Source organism: Trematomus bernacchii, unplaced genomic scaffold (assembly GCF_902827165.1).
Source record: "Trematomus bernacchii unplaced genomic scaffold, fTreBer1.1, whole genome shotgun sequence".
Taxonomy (NCBI): domain Eukaryota; kingdom Metazoa; phylum Chordata; class Actinopteri; order Perciformes; family Nototheniidae; genus Trematomus; species Trematomus bernacchii.
This window is the reverse complement of record NW_022987648.1, coordinates 17256822-17282103: the sequence shown is the minus strand read 5'-3', so window position 1 is coordinate 17282103 and position 25282 is coordinate 17256822. Positions and strand designations below refer to the sequence as shown.

The 25282-nt window shown below is 40.0% G+C and overlaps 1 protein-coding gene across 1 annotated transcript; it reads left to right on the top strand.

Annotated features, from left to right (window-relative positions):
- LOC117485627 (disco-interacting protein 2 homolog A-like) lies at nt 1–25282 on the top strand. Its single transcript, XM_034134234.1, has 20 exons — nt 1–26; nt 2211–2972; nt 3816–3930; nt 4584–4785; nt 4903–5012; nt 5391–5471; nt 13212–13329; nt 13543–13664; nt 15011–15122; nt 15264–15373; nt 17082–17212; nt 17306–17474; nt 18214–18384; nt 18605–18634; nt 21229–21290; nt 21535–21592; nt 21772–21846; nt 22305–22479; nt 23030–23153; nt 23342–25282. Exons 1-20 carry the CDS (start codon nt 1–3, stop codon nt 23592–23594), a joined length of 3006 nt encoding a protein of 1001 aa, XP_033990125.1. The 3' UTR covers nt 23595–25282.

Below are 25282 nucleotides of genomic sequence, written 5' to 3'. Positions count from 1 at the left end.
ATGAAAACCCCGCCCCTCGCTCTGTGGTAATGTAGATAGCACCATGGCTGCGTTTCACTTCGGTTAAATGGATTCCTTGCGTCCCTCACTTGCGTTGTTTCCCTGCGACTAGTCCCTCCCACCAGGGAAGCATGGAGAGACGCAAGGAAACCACGAGAAGCAGGGAAATGAGTTTTAAGAGCAAGAGAGTGGCGAAGTCCCTCCCCTTCCGGTGGACCTCCATGGGACCTTATTTCGGAAAAATTATGTATTGAAGTCAATGGAGAGAGAAAGATTATCTTTCGATCCCGTTTGAATTGTGCCACGAATTACACATATGATGTTTGTCAATTGAAAAGATAATTTTGCAAGTAAAAAAAAAAAAAATGTGTCGTAAAACTGTGAAGTAACACATTTGTTTGTGTGAAACGCTCAATGAACTACATCTCTGGTCTCACAGAACAACACACGTCACCAAGATGGCCGTCACTACTGTCTTGTCAACAAAACGATTGACTACCCTCACTATCACCACAATGAAACACGTTCTGAAGAATGTCATGCAAAGCTGCCTGCCTGCCTTCCTTTGATTCTCTCTGAACCGCCTGGTCTTTTTAATGTTTAATGTCAACCATTTGTGCAGATAGCATGAAGTAGAGAAGATCGACGATGCTAGCGTTAGCGTTAGCATTTCTCCCCCGGGCTTAAATTGTGTATTATAGAATGATCACACCGGTGACAGTACTCTTCAAAGGGTTCACGAAATATGACTACTACTCTTACTGTTTAACATGTTGGGTTACTTCATGTTACTTCATGTTAAGGCTAATAAAAATGACAAGGCTGTAATGCTAACTAACGTGCTAGCTACTAGCTAGCTTGATCCAGACACTCCTGGTCCTTTCATCAGACGGGAAGCGAAAGAACGAGCAAGACCCATTGCTGGTATGATAACAACCTGGTACTAAGCACACAGGCATCTTGTTAAAGTTATCTTATCTTAGCCAGCGCCATATAGATAGATTCTATCTATATGGCGCTGATCTTAGCTATCTCTTAGTGGAGGAAAACAATCACTTACGCGACTCTGGGATTTGTAGTCTTTCTAGTTGCGTATTTTTCATAGTCTTATATTTCAACAGTTTTACGACAAACTGTTACTTTTTTGACATGGAAATCTTTTAAGATTGACAAACATCATATGTGTAATTCATGGCACAATTCAAACGGGATCGAAAGATACGTTTTCTCTCTCCATTGACTTCAATACATTATTTTTCCGAAATAAGGTCCTATGGACCGGAAGTAGATGGGCGTGACTTCGCCACTCTATGGGACGTCCTTTCCTCCGGAGCGTCACGTGAAGCGACGTCCGTTTGTGATGACGCTGCACAGCTGATCATCTGACAGCAGCTCTGTCCCCGTTACTTACAAACATCCCCGCCTCTGTTAGTACACATTTACTGACACAAACATTTGTATCATCTGTTGTAGACCCAAATAAATAAAATCAAATAAGAACTCATTCTCAAAAAAGATGAACGCCATTCTTAAAATGTATAAACGAACAATAGTTGGATTAATATTGATTAGAGTGCACAATAGAAATAAAATAATTGAGAGAAGAAAAAGAGATATGTTATCTATCAAAACCCAGTTAGATTAACATTCATTGGATTGCACACTTAGTTTGTTTGTGTGGATATGTAGCAAATTAACATTTTAAATAGCACTTAATGACTGACTGAATGGAAATGTCAATAAATGAAAATGTAAAACGAAAAAAGCGATCATGAAAATGTTTCCAATAAATGAATACAATTATTTTTGACCACTTTGTTGTTCAGATATATCACATATTTGTAACTACATGATACATTAATTGAAACAAAACCGTGAGTTTCATGTGTTTTCTTCACTCTGCTGGGAAACTGCTCTCATGTCAAGAAGCATCAGATCATTGCATGCGCTGCATCGTCCAATTAGTGAGCGATACACAGTAAGGGGGCGGGGCGAGTGTCTGAGGATTTAATCGAAGGATGGTCTGGTGGTTCCTCGATTATAGCTCCTCCATTATCGCTCCTCGCTCCTCGCTCCTCCGGCAAAAATAAGGCCATTGGGACGCTACTCAAGATGGCGCAGACAAATCAACTTCCGGTGAGACAGAGACCGAGGAGCGAGGAAATGAAAAATAAGAGAAGTGAAACGCAGCCCCTGTTGAATAAAACCAGTGCTAAAGACCAACAGACTGGGCAGTGCTCGGACTGTCGATGCAGCCTTCCACAGCTGGACTCTGACACAACCTCCACTTCCTCCCCTCCTTCCAAGTGTGCATCCTGCCAGGCAGGCAGCAGCCTCCCTAACGGACGGCGCCCACACCGCCGCCTCCGCCTGGACCCTCACAGCTGCAGCCTGTGCTCCAAAACATTCATCTCCTCCGCCCACCTGACCCTTCACCTGGCATCCCACAACAAGGAGAGGAAATTCAGATGTATCACCTGCAGCAAGTACTCCCACCTGATGGCACACAAGATAATACACAGCGGGCCATTTAAATGCTCGGAGTGTGGCAAGACCTTCGGCCGGGCCTCACATCTGAAGACCCACCAGCGGCTCCACACAGGCGAGAAGCCCTTCAAGTGCACCTACTGTGACAAGTCGTTCACACAGAAGGCTGGGCTCCTGGCTCATGTTCGCCTACACACAGGGGAGCGGCCGTATAAGTGTGAGCAGTGTGGGGCCGGTTTTCGCTCTCTGCCCTTCCTGCTCTCTCACAAGGCTGAGGAAGCGTCGGGAAAGGTCAAACCTGTGCCAGCGCCAGCTCCGGCACAGACACCGAGTAGCAGCGAGGATCTGAAGTGTGGGGTCTGCTGCCGCACCTTTGTACGATCATCATACATCAGGCTGCACATACGCCTCAACAAAGGACAGCGGCCTTATCACTGCAAAGTGTGCAACAAGACCTTTGTCAAGCTGGATACATTTGTGAACCTGTGACAAACACTTGAGGCAGAAACGTGCTAAGAGTGGGGTTACAGAGGTTCAAGACAAAGTTGTTAAACCTCCCATGTTTGTCCCGCTCTCCAGGCCTCCTTCTCCTGAATCCTTACCCACTCAGCCTTTATCCTCAGAGGTCAACACGCGCTCCAGAGCTAAAGCAAAGAGTAAAACAGAGCCATGACCAATGAGAGTGCATCCACAGACAAAAAAGAAATGTGCCATGACAGTTCTGAAAGAGACAAACGCAACATTTGAAATTCAATAACTCCCAAAACGTTATTTTATTTGTATCAACATTAGTTTACTTTTTGTACAGACATTTTATTTAAAATAATGAATGTTATTTAATGTTTTAAAAATGGTAATGCCTATTTTAGCTCATTAGGATAATTAAGAATTTAAGTGGCATACAATGTTCACTCTAATCTTCGAATGTACAAAAATGATTAACCTCAAACCATTATCAATTATGGTTAATCTGTTTCTCGAACCTGTACAAGCCTTTTGGCATGTAAAACACTTGAACAAAGTAAGAATCATGTAAATTGAATGCCTATTGTAAAACAATATGCACATAAGAGTAAACCTAAACATAAAATCTTCTCCTTTTTGCACCTGAGATCACAAATATCTGTTCAAAACAGTTTGTTGTTTCAGATTTCAACTATTTTCTTCAGCCCAGTATTTAAATACGTTTTAATATATATAATACAGTTAAAATAATGCTCCTCTGTTCATTTGTAGCATGTAACTTCTTTATTAATCTACCCTTTTGACATGGGTGTTCTGTAGTTCCCAGGCTGTAACAGTGTTCTTTTCTATGCTGTCTGCTCCAGGATAGCAGTGTTCTCTGTGTCCGTGCTGCATGACGAGAGGATCGTTGTTGTTGCGGAGCAGCGGCCGGACGCCTCTGAAGAAGACAGCTTCCAGTGGATGAGCCGAGTCCTTCAGGTGCCCACTCTGCTCTTTTTGACCTCTTATTATCAGATAGACACAGATTACTGAAGGACTATACCTGTGGCTTCACATGTTTTACTTGAATAAGAGAAAATCAGGTCTACTTAGTTAATATTACTCCTTACTTAGTGGTTTTACAGCATGTTACAAGGTTTACATTTTCTTCCTTCAAGTATATCATATTTTGTTTTTAAAACTAATATCTAAATAAATTACAGATCCTTGAGATAATGTGTGACAGTGAATACATTTTGAATATCGTAAAAATGGTGGTCAAGGCTGCTATTGATTTGCAACATAAAGATACAAAAACAGTATATCCTTAATGCAAGCTTCGGAAAACTACACGTCCAATGTTATGGTCACTTTATGTCCCAGTTGTAAGTTTATTTTCTAATCCACACAAGCATATCAAATAAAATGGTATAGAATCAGCTGCAATGACCAATTCAATGTGTACAGTACACAAACAAGAAATTGAAATAGATATACGGTTAAAAACATGGACAACAAAGCTGAACAAAACATTTGACTACTATGTACAGATATACAGAGAAAATCTATAATATAAAAACAAGAATAGCATCCCCTAAGGTGTTCACTGAAACTAAAACTTGACTTTTCGTATATTTCCTGTCTGTTTCCAGGCCATAGACAGCATCCACCAGGTGGGGGTGTACTGCCTAGCTCTGGTGCCGGCCAACACGCTTCCCAAGGCTCCGCTGGGTGGCATCCACATATCTGAGACCAAACAGCGCTTCCTGGAGGGCGCCTTGCACCCCTGCAACGTCCTCATGTGCCCTCACACATGTGTCACCAACCTGCCCAAGCCAAGACAAAAACCGCCAGGTAGATTTTCCAGCATGCATCTTGTTTAGAAGCAAATATAGATTAATTTACATTTCTTGGTGTTTATATTTATGTCCTATTAAGAGCTGACCTCCCTGAATGTGATGTGTTGGACAGAGGTCGGTCCTGCTTCTATGATAGTGGGTAACCTGGTGGCAGGCAAGAGGATAGCACAGGCCTGTGGGAGAGACGTGGGCCAACTGGAGGACAATGACCAGGCACGTAAGGTAGTCATCCTCATTTCATCCTCTCATCACCTGCACACATACAGTACACAGGTAAGCATCCATACAGGAGGGCGAGGAATCAGAAACACAAACAGCTGATGGAGAGGACTTCCCGCTGCTGGAGCTATCTGATAAAACAACTGTAGCATCATTTAGATTTCCCTTCCAGCATGTATTACATCCATTACTCTTCCTTATCATAAAATACTGTAGCCCATCACATCTGTCATCCTTTCATTACAAAAACCCACACTGTGCCACCATGCTCCATTAATTCTACATTGTTTGTGCAGAGATTCATCATAGACTCAGTTTCTGTCTGTCAGTGTTCTGTCTCATTTCTCTGGAGTTAAACTGTTGTGTCTCTCTCCCCTTTAGTTCCTGTACATACAGGACGTGCTGCAATGGAGAGCTCAGGCCACTCCAGACCATCCTCTGTTCCTTGTTCTCAATGCTAAGGTACTGCCCTTTTCATCATGTATATAAAACGTAGTTTTACCATTGTGGAGGAAACTTCTGTGTAGCAATGCATGGAGTCACCGACTCAGGAAGGAGACACGGTGAGAGTTGGAGCTTTGATGTCAAACACTGATGGGTTTATTCAGAGTATTCGGCCGGAGGATTCACATCACAAATCAAAGAGTCAGAGGTTCTGACCACACGGTAGAGTTGCCACGTCAATTCTGAAGAACCTCTCTCTATGCTAGACCTTTTAACGGGTTCACAGAGAGAAATCAACATCTCTGAAGGAGTAGACTAAACACTGAGTCACCTGCGTCCGACGCTCATGGCCTCAAGGATTTCACATCCTAGAGCCCACAAACACCGATAAAGAAGTGCCTCAGTGTTCCCACAACAATTACCCTTCGTGCCAGTCAAGTTGACCGGTCACACACTGGTGACAACAACACATATGGCACAAAGGCCTTTCCTTAAAGGAGATAACACGTCACAGAGCAAAAGGTTAGATATCTAGAATAATTATTCCTTAACAGTTCCTCTCTTTTTATCATTTTTGATAACCTTAAAACATTAGTCTAATAATTCTGGTCAATACTTAAATCAATAGGCGTCTTCAGATTCGAGTGTGGTCTCACCTTACATTCAATTACATCACAAAGTAGAGTAAGATTGAAACATTCAATCACAATGATTGATACAGGCAATCATAATAGGAAAAATTATCTCTCATCAGTGTTTGGAGCATCTTTTGTCAATAAGCACAATAATGAACACACATAAAACACAGATACATAATAGCAAAAATATTTGTTTTAAACTAATATCTTTTATCATTTAAACCATTAGTTAATGTCATTTATCAAACTATAAAATCAAAACCAGAAACAGCTTAAAGATTTGCTTTAAGGCAATCACTAGTCAAAAGCATTTTAAACTTAGGATCATAAGAGATCCAGCTAAGGCATAAAATTCACAGTGGTGATTTGATCAATCTGTAATCGGCAAAGTTGCAGTGTCCTCAATTTTAGGATTACTTTACGTTTACTTCATTACGCTTTAGTCAAGAGTAAGGCACTTAGTCTTAGTAAAATCAATACATTCATTTTAGTCAAGTACATTGTTCAAAATCTGAAAAGGAAAAGTTAGGCAAATATTCAAAGACTTTTGTAAAAACCTGGAAAGGAAAGATTAAACATTCTTAAAACTTTAATTCATACATTTGTAAATGCTACAACTGATCTGTACCAAATTAAGTCCATCACTTATTCTTATTAGCCATACTTACCTGAAAATCTACTTATGGTACTTGGAAAGGGTTCTTCTGTGTTTATCTAATGTTGAATATAGAATATCAATATCAATATCAATATTATTTAAATTATACTTCTCTAATTTGAGGATCAAATATGCTACATAATTGTTATATGAATTATTATAAATATTTGTTTTGGGCCAAAACTGAAATGAATCCAGTACTTGAAACATCATTTTATGTCTGTCTGTGCATGGGTAATACATTAAAGAGTTGTGTTGTTAAGCCTGATTGCTGGATGATTAAGGATATTAACATTATCTGTTATAATATTAGAAATACCTTATTATTCAATACCTTATAGTCTGAGAATATTTATTTATTAATTTTGTTTAGTGTGAAAATATAATCTGATCTGACTAAATATATTTATCACCACTATTTAACACATGTCTGGTCATTGGAAATATAAAAAACAATCATTAATTGTACATCTTTAAACATCTGGTCATTCAATTCAAAGTTCATCTTTGTACGAGAGCTGGAAGAACATGTCCGTCAGTCTTCGTTCTCCTCCTCCCTTTATGACACCGAGTGTCTGGTGTGTAAAGGCATCCTGATACTGTAGATTAGCACTGAGGTGCTGATTGGCTCAAACTCTTCTTCATCAGAGCGCCATAATTCAACCCCCCCAATTGCTCTGCTTTTGTGTGGCTCATTCAGTGAGCACTGTAGTTAATCCCCCAGTGAGACGGAGGCTCATCTGCCGGTATTCCTTCTGCTATCTGCTTGAGTACAACTGCGTATTCCTGATGCATCCAGGTGTCCCCCCCGTGATGGGAGAGGTTAGGAAGACATCAAACTCCTCCAAGAAACATGGAACATTGTATTATAGAAGCCTCTGAAACCCTCGCTCGTCCTGCAGGGTTGTCTGCTAGAGCCCACCGAGCAGAAAGATGAAGAGAAGAACCCCCTCTTATCAGAAAGGTGAAGAGAAGCATCCCATCTCGAACGACCTCGTGCTTCCTTGCACGTGGCTGGGGGTGCTCTCTGCATCCGGAGAGTGTGACCCTCTCTCTCTGACCCTTGGCCTTGAGAGCTGTCCTAGTTATTGGGTTAACACTTGATAGGGATGTTTTTCTGAGTGAAGACAACTCAAAGTAATGGATTAGCACATTATCATTTAATTACAAAAATAGGATAGGCCCCTCAGAATTATTTGGGAGCCTTCCTGACACATGCACATTATCATTTTGAAGGTTTGTGTTAGTCATTGAACATGCAAGAATCATATACTCATCAGTCCATAGCAGAGAAATGTTATTGTAAGTTAAAAGTGAGCTAGTCCCTGTGGATATAACCCCTTCTCAATGATTCTAAATGTATATTAATTCACCATTTACCTTTTGAAATATTTTGTCTCTTCCATAAAACATAGGTTTGATAAATAAATTACCCAATATAATTGACTCTTCCCTCCCTTTTCTTACATATGGTACATATGAAATAACAACTTCGGAGTCTATTTAAGCATGGTATAGTTTATAATCTATTAATCGAGAAGACTCAGTATCACCTGTGTGCAGCTTACAAAAAACCATTGTGATAAACATATATTATGCAGGAAATTGATACATTTGTTGAAAAACAAAGCATATCTGATTTGGGAGGAAAAGTTTCATCCCTTTAACATCTGAGTTATTACTGAAGGCATAGCATGAATGATAGTGGGTGTCTGAAGGTATCATTACTGAGAAATGTCAAACAAAATCAAAACCTTACATTTGAAAACAGGTTTGCATTCCTCCACTTAAGGTGACGTTATCATTGGAAACAATAAAAGCTAATTGTTTTGATGTAGAATCTATACATTGAATCGTTAGAGCAGAACATAATGGTTGTATTGTAGCCTGAGTTTTGTGCAGCCTTCAGTTTTACCAGGTGGAAACATTGTCTATATAATGTGAATACATGTAGAACTAGACATTAAGAGACCCCTGACATTAGGCCTATTTGAAACAATAGTAGGGGCTTTTACCAGCTCGCCAACTTACAGGCATCCTCTGCATAGCAGTATGAATAGCCTTAAAAACAACCCACTCTGCGGTAACGAGAGTCATGTATTTGAACCAAATGCCCTAAGTGAAGCCGTTAGTCTCATCTGACTGACCCAAGGGTTGGTGCTGGTGTGACAGGGAGGCTTCCAAGTGTTCATAGCAGATGTCATGCTTTCAGTTCATGGCTCAGTGGGGGGGAGCAGACCCATGTGAGACAGTATCAACGGCTGTAATGTTCAGTTTGAGGAGTGTCATTCTCTCTGGGAGCAGGAAATGGTGTCCATTCAGACCAGACCATTAATGTCATGTAGAGCAGCCATAGCATCTCTGTGACTGCACTCAGCCGGACTGCAGCAGGGCAGAACTGGGTGACTTTTAGTGAAGCCGTCCAAGGCCATAGACAAAATGGAACCACGTACTAACAAAAGGGACACAAGGTCATCAATGTCTCTTTTTACCTTTGGCCTAATTGTAAAACAAATTAGTGGAAGAAATGTGGAACACTAATCCATCATCATGTGACATTTAGAGTTAATTTAAATAATTACTTATGGGTTGAAGTCAAATTAACATTAACATTAGAACTAAAGTCAGTCAAAATTGGACTTGCACGGATCAGAATCTAATCAATACACCATTTTCCCAGCTCTGTAATGAAAAGGATATGAAGATTAGGTACATTACAGGAGTGTTAAAACATCCAAACATGCACACTTATCTTATTCTAGTAGAGATTAGAGGACAGGTCTAATGTTGTGAACAAAATGATCAAGTCAAAGTTATTTTATTTATTTTATCTTATGTACCACATTTAATTTAATAATTAATCTTAAATTACTAATAACTTTAAAGAAGGCAACAATTTACAATGTGGATAAGGTGACTACTTATCCAAAGTGTGTGTGTGTGGGTGTGGGTGTGTGAACAGCTTGTCTGCCCAAGGTTAAAACATTTGGGACAGCAGTGAGAATGTTATGAGAAACAATTTGTTGCTTAGACTGAACTCGAAAGAAGCTGAGATTAGAACATTTGAAATAAATCAAAACACTTGTACATTAATTAAATACATTTGACATTTAGCTTGAGCTGGGTTCAATACTTTCTTTATGGTATTTAAATTGGGCTCAAGTAGAACCTTTACATGGATTTGGCTTGCAACACAAAGTGATACCGATCTCTGTCTGTTATGATTTGAAAGTCTCATGATTTAAAGTGTAGGGCTGTGAAGGAGAGGCCCTTGGAAAACAACCTCTACTTCTTTGTTAACTGTAATTACTTATTGTAAAGAGATTGCAACATTATACTTTTTAAATAATTGCTCAATTCATTTAACACATTTATTATGCACACTGTAATGAAAACGTCAACAAATATATTGATCCTGGCTTAACCAGCAACCTTTACTCTTTTGTTCATAAGCTCGGTTTCAGAAAACTTGTCAGTAGTTTAACAACTATTAGAATTTTAGTAATGTCTATGGAGACCAATTGGTTGACACGAGAAATCATTTGAAGCAGTTTAATAAAGAATGTTAAACTATATTTAAAACTGTAATTAAACTTCAACTTATATTAATTATCTGAATCCAGTGGCCAGTTGGAATAGATAATCAACAAAGTTTCCATTTTGCAGCAACAGCGCAAAAGGTTTCAACAATAATTTGTATTATGTCTGAGTCAAGTTCTGTCTTATCAGCTTTGTTTCCGAATGTGTTCAATACATTACGTTTTTTTCATTATTACCATACAATACATAGATTTAAGAATCAATGAAACAAATAATACAATATTGACCTAAAACAGCAGACAGATTTTGCAACCCTGACCTCCTCAGGCAGGGTTTTTACGACCAGCAGTGATGCCTCTTAGGGTCTCGGGGTGCAGGACGGGGCATAGGGTTTATAAAAGGTCACAAACATATCTTAACATAACAGCAATACAATTTAAAATGTATTCTTAAAATAATATAATCTTCTCTTCTTCTTACACCTACAGCGCACAACCTGAACAGTGTGTTTCTTGTTTACATTTCCTCTGCACACTCAGATGCAGGACATAAAAACATTCTTTTGCTATTTATTTTCATTTTGCAGCACATTTATACTACCAGAATTTTGCAAAACACTATATATTATTTATTTTTCTCAAGTCATTTACTTTTGGTGAGTTAACTAAAGCTTAGTTTATTTTACCCTGGCTATGGACTGATTCATTATTAGTTGTTACAAAACATGCACAAGACGGCTGTTAGACAAACCAATATAGACCCCTGATACAAACAATCAGACAAACACCAGTGCGACAGCAAAAGTTCATCCAGCTCAATTTAGTCCGGATTAAAGAGGTTTCAGAGGGGGTAGGGACTATATGATCTCTCCCAATGGGAATCCAGTGGGGCACCTTGACTCGTGCCTCCACCCTTGTATACAAGTCCTTAGATCGGTGCCTGAAGACCGTCCAAGAGCAATAACTAGCTTATCCTCTTGCGACCCCACTATCCCTGCTCTAGTGGTGCTATGCCCCCCCGATCTGGAGCACATAGACTTTTTTCCTCTACCCTTTCTATCCGAAACCACACAGTTAACTGTAGTCCTACTCGACCAGCCTACACACCTCCCATCATGTTCATCCCAACGATGAAACACAGTTTTGCTCTACACTTGCATACCACTGCCCACCCATGATCAATTAGCCTATAATTTTATGTATGCACCCCGGACCGACACCAACTCCTCCAGCAATGTAGGGAGCCTGTCGCATCAGGTAATGCACGCACCTCGCACCTGCCAGCACATCGTAAACGGCCACAAGCCACGAGAGTGCTTTTAAACCGTCTCGTTTTTAATAGAGACGGCGGTGGTGTGAGTTAAAGTTATAGACAAAAGCTGTGATTTTCTCCCTCTGAGTTCACTTCACCAGCTCATGCAGATACGGGGAGGTATGTTACACACATTCCCCGGAGCCGCAGCTGGAGCCGTGTTTTTTTTAGAGGCGCTGGGGGTAATATCTCTGGCTGCTTTAGTCAACTGCTAGTGTTGGCCGCTGAAACCCCCGGAATCTCGGCGATTTGTTCATTACAAATCTCTATTTTGATTTCACACAGAAGTTCCACTTTACTGCTGCCCTCATTAAGGTCTTTTTAAACATCTCCGTGTATGCCTGCACGGCACATACGTCCCGAGCAGCACACACAGAGGGAACCAGCCAAGACAGAGTCCCTGGATGATCCCCTGGGGTTAATAGCCCCAAATGTTCACTAACCAAAACAAAACGCAGCCGCTTAGCTTCACAGATAATTTTAGGATACCGTCAATCACAGATTCTGGTAAGGCAATGTCCAAATGTAGATTTGAAATCACACTTACCAGTCTCTGAAGATCTGTTGGTATCCTGCCGACAACGCCAATTTGTGGAGGAAACTTCTGTGTAGCAATGCATGGAGTCACCGACTCAGGAAGGAGACACGGTGAGAGTTGGAGCTTTGATGTCAAACACTGATGGGTTTATTCAGAGTATTCGGCCGGAGGATTCACATCACAAATCAAAGAGTCAGAGGTTCTGACCACACGGTAGAGTTGCCACGTCAATTCTGAAGAACCTCTCTCTATGCTAGACCTTTTAACGGGTTCACAGAGAGAAATCAACATCTCTGAAGGAGTAGACTAAACACTGAGTCACCTGCGTCTGACGCTCATGGCCTCAAGGATTTCACATCCTAGAGCCCACAAACACCGATAAAGAAGTGCCTCAGTGTTCCCACAACAATTACCCTTCGTGCCAGTCAAGTTGACCGGTCACACACTGGTGACAACACATATGGCACAAAGGCCTTTCCTTAAAGGAGATAACACGTCACAGAGCAAAAGGTTAGATATCTAGAAGAATTATTCCTTAACAACCATCGCAATTGTATTGTTTTACTGTTCATTTCTTGTAAATACACTTAGAAACTGTTAATAGATAAAACATTAGAACGTATGTTTTGGCGGATTCAGTCTTTTTAATGACTGAATCATGGCACTTTATTGCAGTGATGTCATTTAAAAAAAAATAATGATAATATTTATTAATAATAATAAAAATAATAATAATAATACATGGGATTTGTATAGCGCTTTTCCTAATGCTCAAAGACGCTTTACATCAAATCAGAACAGAAACAATACAAAGAAAACAAAAAAACATAAACAGTAGTCCTAATCCAAGTGCGGAGTAAAATGGGAGTGGCTTGTTGATCAGAGTTTGAAAGCTAGAGTGAATAATTAATTAAATCTAACATATTGATTTGCATCACGGGCAGAAGAAAACTTTTTTTTCAAACTAAAAATCTTGTGAAAATCTCTGCTTGTTGATTCATCATCTTGAGAATTACAACTTTAATATCTGTTAATTGAGTGTGTGAAATGCATTTTTCTTGTGTTCTCTTCAGGGCACGGTGGCGAGCACAGCGACCTGTCTGCAGCTGCACAAGCGGGCAGAGCGGGTGGCCACAGCGCTGATGGGACGCCTCAACACTGGAGATCATGTAGCACTCGTCTACCCCCCAGGTAAGAGCTGCTACTGCTACTATGCTGCTTTTCCTTTGAGTACTGTTCTTAAGCTGGGCCCTGTCTTTTCTTCACTATTTGAGTCTGTCTATGAATCAAAACCACAACAGAAAAGACTCAATAAAGTTCTCAGTATAATTGTAAAGCTTTGATCAACTACTAGGTATAACATTTGGAAATCCGTTTTAACAAAGTATTAACATTTTTGTGCAGGAATCGACCCGATTGCCACTTTCTACGGCTGCCTGTACGCCGGCTGTGTGCCAGTCACTGTCAGACCCCCCCACCCCCAGAACCTGGCGACCACCCTGCCCACCGCCAAGATGATTGTTGAGGTAACAGAGAGTCGTTCGACCTGTATCAAAATGCTTACTTAATCCATTACAAGTCATTTTATCCAAAGCAACTTACATACACTTTGTTACCATATGGCCATAGGCGGTGCGTGAGGCTCAGGTTTGGGAAGGCTAAATCACTTTTTTTACCTGACGCTGCCCGCCTCCGGCGTCTATAGAAAAGAGATCAACTCAGTGAAAGCACCGCCTGCTGACCAATCAGAGCTCAGTGTGCGGAGTTTAAATCTATCAAGTCATATTACAGGATAAAGGAAATACAGTTTAAACTGCCATATGCAGAGAAGACGCCGACGTGTCGCACTTATCATTCATATCACATCATCAATCAGATCATCGATCATATAATATCATAATATATCATATATTTCCTTATCTGAGTCAGCTTCTTGAGCCGTATCTGGCCGTGCAACACTTACATTGTCACATACTGTATGCAGAAGTATTATTTTAAGTAACACATTAAGTTGACGAAACACTCAACTCAAATGTAATTAAAGTCAGATCCACTCGTGTCTTAGATGGGGCAGTGATATCATACAACTGTTGTACACTTTCAAACACTCGGTAGTTTATTTATTTTTTAACCAGTTGTTCTATATTCACCTTGCAGGTGACACTATGTGGTTTGTATCCTGGATTATATGTTTAAGTCATGGATGTTTAAAGTTCATGTTTGTCTAATATTAGTTTACTTTTCATTCATGAAGTATGACGCTGTGCTGTCAGTACACTTGTCCATGTTTGTGATTGGTCAAATGTAGCTAACCCCGCCCCTTTCACGTGAACACGCTCTCAGCTGGAGAGAGAATTCCTGGCTTGATTTACCGAGTTGATAACCAGCGTCGTAGGACCGCTTAGCGAGATCTCGTTTGTTAGGGTTAGTTAAGATAACTCAAACATATGCAGGGTATGTTGAACTGGCTTCGTAGTACAGGGCACAGGTGGCTGCATAGCAGCGCTAATGTCAAAGACACAAACATTATATTTTATATTTTTATTTTACCAGGATGCAGTAACACAAATATTTGGGAAGGCTTAGCCTTCCCTAGCCTACAGTACCCGCCGTCCCTGCATATGGCCATGCCTACAGGAGCAATTTGGGGTTAAGCATCTTGCACAAGGAAAACTCTACTTGTTGACTGCAGGATCAAATACTGTACCTCTGCATAGTTATTACAATCATTAAACCTGTTGAATGTATGGCTATTGAAACATGAAATAAACTGAATTATATACAAAGTCAGCCCTGCTCCATTTTGGGGCTTAAATGATGTGAATAAGTTAATATATACAAGTAGTAATACTGTTGTATCTCTGTGTTAAAGGTCAGTAAGTCGGTGTGTATCCTAACCAGTCAAGCAATTATGAAGCTGCTGAAATCCAAAGAGGCTGCGGCTGCCGTGGACATCAAGAGCTGGCCCATGGTGTTGGACACAGGTGAATTATTCATACATACACAACACAATTTCTCTGCTCATGTTGCCACCAGAGTGTAGATATTTTATATGAAAAAAATGTTCTGTGATTTCAGTATTCTCTTTTAAAAACATTTCACCTCTCCTTCTGTTCATCCTCCAGATGATCTGCCCAGGAAGAAGACTCCCCAGATGTACAAGCCCCCGACCCCAGAGATGTTGGCCTACCTGGACTTCAGTGTGTCAACAACAGGCATCTTAGCAGGGGTCAAAGTATGTTACATTTGGAAAGACTCGCTTGAGCAATCTGGATTTAGTTTTTAAATGGGGTTGTGTGAGAGACTTATCCAAAATGAGTGTTTTCACTGCAGTAGAAGAAGGTCGGCACAACCCCAGTTTAAAGTAACAGACTCAAGTACCAGCACTGCATATAAAATACACTGCAAAAACAGCCCTTCCAAAAACAAGCAAAGATATTCTTGAATCAAGTCAGATGTTCCTGTATCAAGCAAACAAATCTGCCAATGGGGTGAACTAAATTTGCTTGGCTAGAATTCTTAAAACTAGAATTAAAATCTAGCTACTGAAAGACCGTAATGGGCCTTGAAACTAGACAAAAATGAAAAATGTAAGTATATTTTGCTTATTACAAGCAATAATTCCTGCATTATTTAAGAAAGAATAACTTAAAATTAGTGTTTTGAGTTGACTAAGAATGTATTTCTTAAATTAAGATGTATAATTTGCAAAGAAAGCTTACAATAAGAATCATTGGCTTTAATTGACACAATATATTAGTGACTTTGTCTTAAACTTAGAATGTAAATCTTAAATTAAGTTTAAACATCAGCAAATAAAGCTTACAATAAGAATTACATTCTTAAATTGGCATAATATATAAGTGCATTTGTCTTAAATTAAGACAGCAGAAACATTCTTATTTTTGGTGTGTGTGTTGTGTATACCACACCACAGTTACATTACATTACATGTTACTTGTTAGACGCTTTTATCTATCCACTGCGCCACACGCCTCCAGTTGTCTCAATGGCAATGTGAATAGTGAATAGACAGCTCTCGACAATGAATAAATATATATGAAATGTAAAATTGGTGTCATTTCATCAGATTCTTAAATTGAGAAGTTGTTTGATGGTTTATTTCTTAAAATTTAAATTTAAATTTAATAAGAAAAAGTAAGATATATTTCCTCAAAGTAAGAATACTTTTCTTAAGCAAAACATTCTTAACAAGGTTATTTGACTTTTTAGACGAAAAAATAAGAATTGTTTCCCAGAAACAAGTTTGTTTCTTTCTTAAAATTCATTTTTTGCAGTGTAGAAGGTCTACATACAATACATCTTCATTGATTTGCAGACATTAGGTCACATGAGATTGATTTATTGAAAATAAATTAAACTTTTCAATAAAAAAACTGCAGAATTTTCATAAAAACATTCATATACAATTTAAAAAAGCCTCTAAAATCCAATCAAAAAAGGGATGTGTGTTTTTGGCCCAGTGTAGTTATAATATCTGGTATGAATCAACACATCAGAAATAAAAAGGTGCAACACTTGTATTATTATTTTTTTGGCCTAACTTTCAGTAATATGAGCAAGTGAGCATGGAGGTATTGAAAATGGCATTGTTTTTGAGTCATTTAAACTGTAATCGATAGTCCCTGAGTGAAAGTGAGCTAACTGTCATCTGATTGCCAACTCTCTGTGAAAATGAGTAAGGAAACCTGAGCGAATGTGGTTCCTTTTTTCAACTTGAACCACCTAACTTGGAACTAAAACAGTCAATTCCTACCTAAAAAGTTCATGCATCAAGCAACCATCCACACACTGCTCAGGTGTCCGTCAGTAAAATGATGGATCCCTCGAAGCTCAAGTGGTTGTATTTAAGATGAATTGTACTCAATTATTCAGTTTTGACGCTTCATTGGTGTCTCTTTGTGTCACATCATCTCCTCCAGATGTCTCACGCTGCCACCAGTGCCTTGTGTCGCTCCATCAAACTGCAGTGTGAGCTCTACCCCTCGCGGCAGATCGCCATCTGTCTGGACCCGTACTGCGGCCTGGGCTTCGCTCTCTGGTGCCTGTGCAGGTAAAATAGCAGCTCTAAACAAATCACAGAATGCCTTTTTTGTCTCTGTCGCCTTACTCATTCCTCTGTCTGCACGTATGTTTTTGGTTTCAGCGTGTACTCGGGCCACCAGTCGATCCTGGTTCCTCCTCTGGAGCTGGAAAGCAACGCGTCTCTGTGGCTGGCCGCAGTCAGCCAGTACAAAGTGCGCGTCACCTTCTGCTCATATTCAGTCATGGAGATGTGCACCAAGGGCCTGGGCTCACAGACAGAAGCACTGCGGGTCAGTTTGTCTCTTCAGGTGTTGAGTTGTGTCCATTTTGAAGGGTTTTCTTTCACTATTCCCCCTCCTGGTGGTGCTGATGCCTGCAGCACTTCACTTGTGACTGGGATACTTTACCAAGCATGTCTGTGCTTTAATGAGTAGAAGCTGTCTGATCAAAAAGTTATAGATAGATATTTTATTCATCCCAAATCGGTAAATTAGTTTATCACAGCAGCAATGTTGTCAAGCATTACACAAGTTAAACATATTAAAAAGATACAATATATATATGTGTGTCTGTTTAAGTAGATACATGTGTACATGTGTAGATATTTGGCATTTGACCCTATGTACTCTTTTGTTTTAATTTAATTTGACTAATTTTGTTCTGTATTTAATTTGTCAGGTCTCTAAAGAGATATGATTAGCAAAACTGTACTTTTAATACAATGTGACACCAAATAAAGAATAAAAAAGATACAATAAGATACAAATATAGTAACAATAAAAATGTATATTCGGAGCAAGTATATATAATTTCACAATAGTAGGGACATATATCACTGGAGTATCAAAATAATACACAATATGAAGAAATATTGAATAGATTGAATACTCTACATACACTCTCAATAAGCTACAGAAATATACTACAGACACATATTGGCTAACCCTAATCCTATTTTACACAATTTATACTCAATTATTATTACGTTTTTGATTTTAATGACCCAACTTGTATTTCTTCCCTCTCCAGTTGAGAAACGTGAACCTGTCGTGTGTGCGAACGTGCATGGTGGTCGCAGAGGAGCGGCCCCGCATCGCCCTCACTCAGTCCTTCTCCAAGATCTTCAAGGACTTGGGGCTCTCGCCACGCGCCGTCAGCACCACCTTCGGCTGCAGGGTGAACGTGGCCATCTGTCTGCAGGTAAGCAGCTGGAGGAGGATGATGATGATGAGGAGGAGAGAGGTCCAGAGTCTGTGGCAGTCAATGTTTACGTCTGTTCATCGTTCTTTTCCTCCTGTAGCACTTTGATGTCCTTTTCTATTTGTTTCTCCCTATCCCTGTGATTTTGTTCGTGTGTGTGCATGTGTATCCACTTATATAAGTACATATATAAATATCTGTATCTGTCCTGCCCTGTCAGTCCAACAGGTTAGGGAAACTGGCTGAGCAGGTAACCGGATGGATAAGAGTTGCTTTTTGCTCTGTGGTCTGCAGCTGTGTGTGCGTTTGTTTTTCTTGCATGGTTTTTAAAGATGCCTCCAAACATTTTCTCTTGGTTTTCTTTTTCCTGATGAGCTACGGTTGAACTTTACCGCTATTCATTTTAAACAAGTCTTACCAGCTGGCTCTGAACCAAACCATTGCTTTATGAGCAGGATATTTGTATTGTGCTTACATTATACCATGAGTGCACAGCATGAACTCTGCCATGATAAAAGTCATTTACAAGTGCCATTCACACAGCATTACAAGAAGAAATGATGAATTATTAAAAAAAATGTCCCCCTATTTTTGACAAACCCAATATTTCAACTTAGTTAGTTTAAGTCAAATACAATTTTATTTTTTTTTATATAATGAAGTATTGTTTTGGTGCCTTTTCTTTCACACAAGAAGATATTCAGTGAATGAAGTCACTTATTTGTTTTAATGAAAGAACACGCCTCATTAGTTTTATTGGAAGAGCTAACCTGTTGATCAGGTTCATAAAAAGAATGTCTGACAGAAGTTATGAACGCACTCATAAGTGTTTTGGTTTCTCAGTCTGCTGGTTTGGGATTCATGGAAATCTCTGGATGAGTCTCATTGTCTCTGTGTCTGTCCTTGACCTCAGGGACAACTACACAATAGAGTGATGGAACCCATAATGCATTGTGACTCGTCCTACAGCAGCAATAATGAAACATTTTAAGCAGAAGGAATCAATATCTGACAACCACAATCAGTACTGAAAAATGAGGTGGATGGCAGATCTATAGACAGGGGTGCACATAACTTTTTTAGTGAGTTACTCAGATGAGTACCAAGAGACAGCGTTTGGTACTCACCCCACACGAAGCGTGGTCCTCCTCAGTGTCTCCTTCACTGTCCTCAATTTACACTTCTTGCATGCTAGATGATGAAGATGATGAAGATGCACCTCCCTGTCTCTTTTTAAGCCTCCGATTTGCTTTCTCCAAAACTTGTTGCCAAAACTGTGAAGTCCTTGCATTTCCTGAGGCCAAGTTGAAGGATCAAATACTAAGAAATGATCACATGACTTGAAGTCATATCTGATTTCAAATGTGGGAAGTAACAAAGCACACTTATTTACTCAAGTACAATTTTGAGATACTTGTAGTTGACTTGAGTATTTCTATTTTATGCTACTTTGTACTTCTACTTTTACTCCACTACATGTATTTAATACCTTTAGTTACTTTACAGATGTGGATGAATGATGTGAAATCTAATCAAGTGTTAAATCAGACTTTAGTTCCACCTGGAGTAAATTCACAAGCTACCCTGCAGTATACAAAGTCATTCAAACTAGCTGCTCCTTTACCAGCTTTGAGAACACTTTCATGATCAATCATTATAAAACATATCATATTATTCTGAAATGGACCAATCTGCACAATGAATACTTTTACTGTCGCTACTTTCACTATATTTTGATAATACTTTTCTAATTTTACTTGAGTAACATTTTGAATGCAGGACTTTTACTGTAACTGAGTATTCCTACACAAGATCTGAGTACTTCTTCCACCTCTGTCTGATTTCAAACTCTTCCATAACACCCTGAGTAAGTTTGCAGCTGTGTGTTTCACTCCACTTTGGTGTAAATAAAACTGCAGCAGCTTGACCACAGAGCGTGAACGTTGTGATCGGATGATTTTGCGCAGTTCTCCAGTGTGTGCGCGGGGCACAGAATGTGCACAGGGGAGTCTCCCACCGCAGCCAGTTGGCGGACTTTTGGCACAATTCTGTTGTTTATACCGACGTTAACCCTGTCTGTGCACACGGCGACCAACTCTGTCGTCCAGTGATCTAAGCCTGTGCCTCCTGGAAAGCTTCACAGGTCCGTCGGTTATGTCCTGCGCGGCTCACCCAGCTCCAGTTCAATCAGTCATAGAAAGATTTTTTGCAGGGAGCGAAACGGCAACGTAGCTGCTTAATGTCTTTGGGTTTTTTGACATGCCTAGTAGTTTACTCCATTGAGTGTTGACAAGAAACACGTGTAGACGAAATATGTGTTTTGTTTTGATGTTTTGAGGTACGCAAAGGCGCGTAGTGACACAAGTGACGTTACGCAATTCAGATTTGTGCCGCGCATGCGTACCTGCGTACCAGTTATGTGCACCCCTGTCTATAGACATTTAATCAAAACAAATGTTGCTCATTTAGAAATCTTCAGACATTGGAGTGCCTTTTTTGTTACAGCAGATAAACATTTGAAATAAATAAATGACCTACTTTTAGGCTTCTAATGTAGCACAGTAAATTCTCAAAAACATCTTACACTTGCAAAAAAACGTAGCTGACTGTGAGAAGATTAATCAGAATGTTCAAGTACTCACACTGTCTTTGTGAGTTTGACCAACTTCCTCACTGTCGTAGCCTGGCTGGTCGGCTTCTGGCTGCAACCCCCCCACCCCCCCTGCTTTGTCAACAGTTGTGTCCTAAGCAGCCTCCACCTCCCCTCCACTCAGGCTACATACAGCAATAATGTCAGGCTTTTAAGAGTTACATTGATGTCTCACTCTGCTTGCTTTCCTCCAGGGCACAGCGGGACCTGACCCCACCACTGTTTACGTGGACATGAGAGCGCTACGTCACGACAGGTAGGGGGCGCCGCTGCAGCTTTAATAACAGGAGTTTTCTTTGAGATATAAACGTGGACATGTGTTAAGTCAGTCTAATATGTGGTGTTATTATAATTCTGGTACACATTTTTATTGCAAATGAATACATTATTCAATCTTGAACTGATTAGTTTTCGCTGTTTTTCCTGCTTTTTTCACATTTGGGGAATAGAATAATAAAAAAGAGATATGAACTTGCTCATTTGGTATATTTATCCTTCAGGGTCCGCCTGGTAGAGAGAGGGTCTCCACACAGCCTGCCACTGATGGAGTCTGGGAAGGTACTTGATATACACATTTATATATTTCGAATATATCTTGTTGTATTCTATATGTATGCTCCTTGTCGATGCAGATTTCTACATACACCAGATTCTTGAAATGCACTAAAACACTACAGGTAACTGTGTGCTGCAACATGTTTTCTAAATCTTTGATATATCTCTGTCTGCTGTTCTAGATCCTTCCAGGAGTGAAGGTGATCATTGCCAACACAGAGACTAAAGGACCCTTGGGAGACTCCCACCTAGGAGAGGTAAGTCACAAAGTCACCTGAGTGTTTCACCCTCACCTGTTCCACATGCATTATAAGTTACAGTGCGCTTACTGCAGAGAACTGATCTCTTAAACGTCATATCAACGAAAACACATTTCTATAATAACGGTAAGAGATTATAACAACCTTGTTTTACAAGCTAGATTTCTCAAGGAGAGTATTAGTGAATGAAGACAACTTTAGACAGGGTAACAAGATGATAGAACAGGTGCCATCCTTTTAAATAAATAAATACATCTTCCTTTTTAAACAGCAGATTGAAGTTTAACTGGATCTTGCACAGAGTTGCATTGAGAGGTCTAAAGACAGTTTCCAACACAATAAAAGAACTAAGAAAAGCTGTGCTCTCACTTCAAAGCCTGTCCTTACACCAGACCTCCACAGCAGATGTATACAATCATGTGTGTAACCTCTCTTCATGTGTGTGTGTGTATCAGGTGTGGGTGAGCAGTCCTCACAATGCCACAGGATACTACACAGTTTACGGGGAGGAGGCGCTGCACGCCGACCACTTCAACACCAAGCTGAGCTTCGGAGACACCCAGACGGTGTGGGCGAGGACGGGCTACCTCGGCTTCCTGCGGCGCACCGAGCTGACGGACGCCAGTGGAGGTGAGGATAACAAACGCTCACTGCGTGTGACAAGTAACATTAATATACGTTTAGGTTAAATACATAAATGCAGTCTGTGTATTTTATTTCAGTAAGTAATACGTGATTTTATTACGTTAATTAATTATTAATAATTTTTTAGAAGTCAGTTGAAGATAATTTGATGAAATTGGGGTAATATAAGCATGATATTAAAACAAAAAAGACAACACTTGTGTATAAACTTTTAATGTCACTTTAAGAGAAAAAGGGCTCTTGTTTTTAATTAAATAAATAAAAATGCCTTTCAGTAGAACAGTTTGCTGATTAGAGCAGCTTAACTTTGAATACTTTTCTATGAAAATACAAAAAAACTGTAAAACAAAATACTTTGTTTTATTATTTGTACATCGGAGTTATAAAATGAATGCAGACGTTGAGCTTTAACACATTTTAACTTGGTACATTGTGTGTGTGTGTGTGTGTGTGTGTGTGTGTGTGTGTGTGTGTGTGTGTGTGTGTGTGTGTGTGTGTGCGTGTGCGTGTGCGTGTGCATGTGCGTGTGTCTCAGAGCGCCACGACGCCCTCTATGTGGTGGGCTCTCTGGATGAGACCCTGGAGCTGAGGGGAATGAGGTATCACCCAATCGACATCGAGACCTCCGTTATCCGTTCTCACAAGAGCATAGCTGAGTGGTGAGACATTTTCATCACTACTTCATCACTAATCATATCAAATTATGCATTATGTAGTAAGACATTTATCCAGTTTATACTCAGAAATATAACTGAGCAACATAAATTCTGACTTATCTGCCTCTATCCTGTTCTTTCTTTCCCTTTTGCTCTCTCTCCATTTTTCTTTTTGTCTCGCTTTCTCCCAGTGCGGTGTTCACTTGGACCAACCTCCTGGTGGTGGTGGTGGAGCTGGAGGGGTCCGAGGAGGAGGCCCTGGACCTGGTTGCCCTGGTCACCAACGTAGTCCTGGAGGAGCACTACCTCATCGTGGGAGTGGTGGTGGTGGTCGACCCCGGCGTCATCCCCATCAACTCCAGAGGGGAGAAGCAGCGCATGCACCTCAGAGACGGGTTCCTGGCCGACCAGCTGGACCCCATATATGTGGCTTACAACATGTGAGGGTCCCCTCCTCCTCCACGTGGCTCATCACACAACGGGAGTCGGTGTGGCTTCTGTTGAAAGAAAGCGTGCTCCTCTTTCAGCTCGCAGACAGGGAAACATGAAAGAAAACGTGGATGCAAAATGGAGAGAAATCCCAAGAGAAATGAGATCAACACAAACCTCATGTCAGTTTCTCCCTGCGATTTCTCGCCTCAACAAATAATGTTTTAAAGAGGTTTTGTTGAAAAGAGTTTTGAGTATGACAGAGTGTCCGTGTCCTTAAACCCAGGACACATGATAGCAGCAAGGTATAACACTACACAGTTCCATTAACTTCATCTACTGTCCGTTTCTATATTTTCATTATTTGTTGTGTTTGCCATACACTAGTGCCATAGACTGACACCATGTTAAGTGTTCGCAGAGCCATTGCCGGTCATATATGATTTTTATAGAAGAAAATCCATCTTACGTACATTGTCGTCTGCCTGAAGTCAACCCGGATTTTAGTGTTCCTGCTCATTTCACATCATGTTGTTAGTATTGCAGAGACGCACACAGCAGTTATTTCTTCCATCATTTCAGCATCATTCTTTTTAATTTGTGGTGTCAGTAACAGGATGTTTAGAAATACTATGTGGTTAACGCAATGTTGTCCTTTTCTAAATCAAAAAAGTGTAATATAGTTATTGTTTTATCTAAACAAAATGCAATACGAGTGACGTGAAAGACTTTGAATGACTGCAGACAGTAAGTGCCCAGCCTTCGGAGTCGTGAGATGGCGAGGAATATAATCGTTGCTTTCCATTAGCAACCTGCCAAATAATATGAATGAAGCCTTAAGTGAATTTTCTGACTCTTTCCTATCCCAGCTTAACTTAATTTTGTGAAGTTTATCAGCTGTATGATAGGGAGGGGGATATGCAGAGGGAGGTAAGGTATGGTAAATCCTATTGCACCCAAAGTCTTTCATCTTTCTGGTTAATATGAATATACTTTATCGTAGCATCAGCCATAACAAACACACACTCCATAAATATTTTTAAAGTGTCTGTCCCTATTGTCAGTTGTGTTGAATGTGTGTTTTAAAGCAAAGGACTGGAAGACATTGGAGCCGGTATTGGTTTCATGCAGAATGTCAAAGCCACATTTCGAGTGCGATAGGGTTGAATGAGAGTTACAAAAGTATTTGTATTGCATGTCTTGATGAAGGCAAGTGTCTAATATGCTCATAACATCTTGACCTCCCACATTATCACATTGACTTTGTAAAGATTCACTTCACTGTGTGTTGCTTCTTTTCTCTGTGTGATCATCCCCTCAGAAACAGGCTCCTGCCTGCTGTAAGTATGTACAGGTTTTGTGTAAATTATTAATAGATGGAGAAGATGACCACATAACACAAAGACTGAATCTGGTATGTGAATTTCTCCCTCACAAACAAAACATATTTGAAACGTGTTCTCATGTGTGGACACTGAGAAGAGACGTGAAAAGCCTTGTAAACATTTTTATAGTATGGAAGTGGGAGACCAAGCACACTCCTCGCACAAGGAGAAGACAGCGACACTCTGGGGACCGCTGAGACGTCACGTCCTCCAGAGCAAACCTTTGTTGTTAACATGGAAAGATACATTTGTCTGATATATGGTTAGTTGTCATTATTTTCATAACATGATTTCTTAATGAATAAAAAAAAAAGTGCT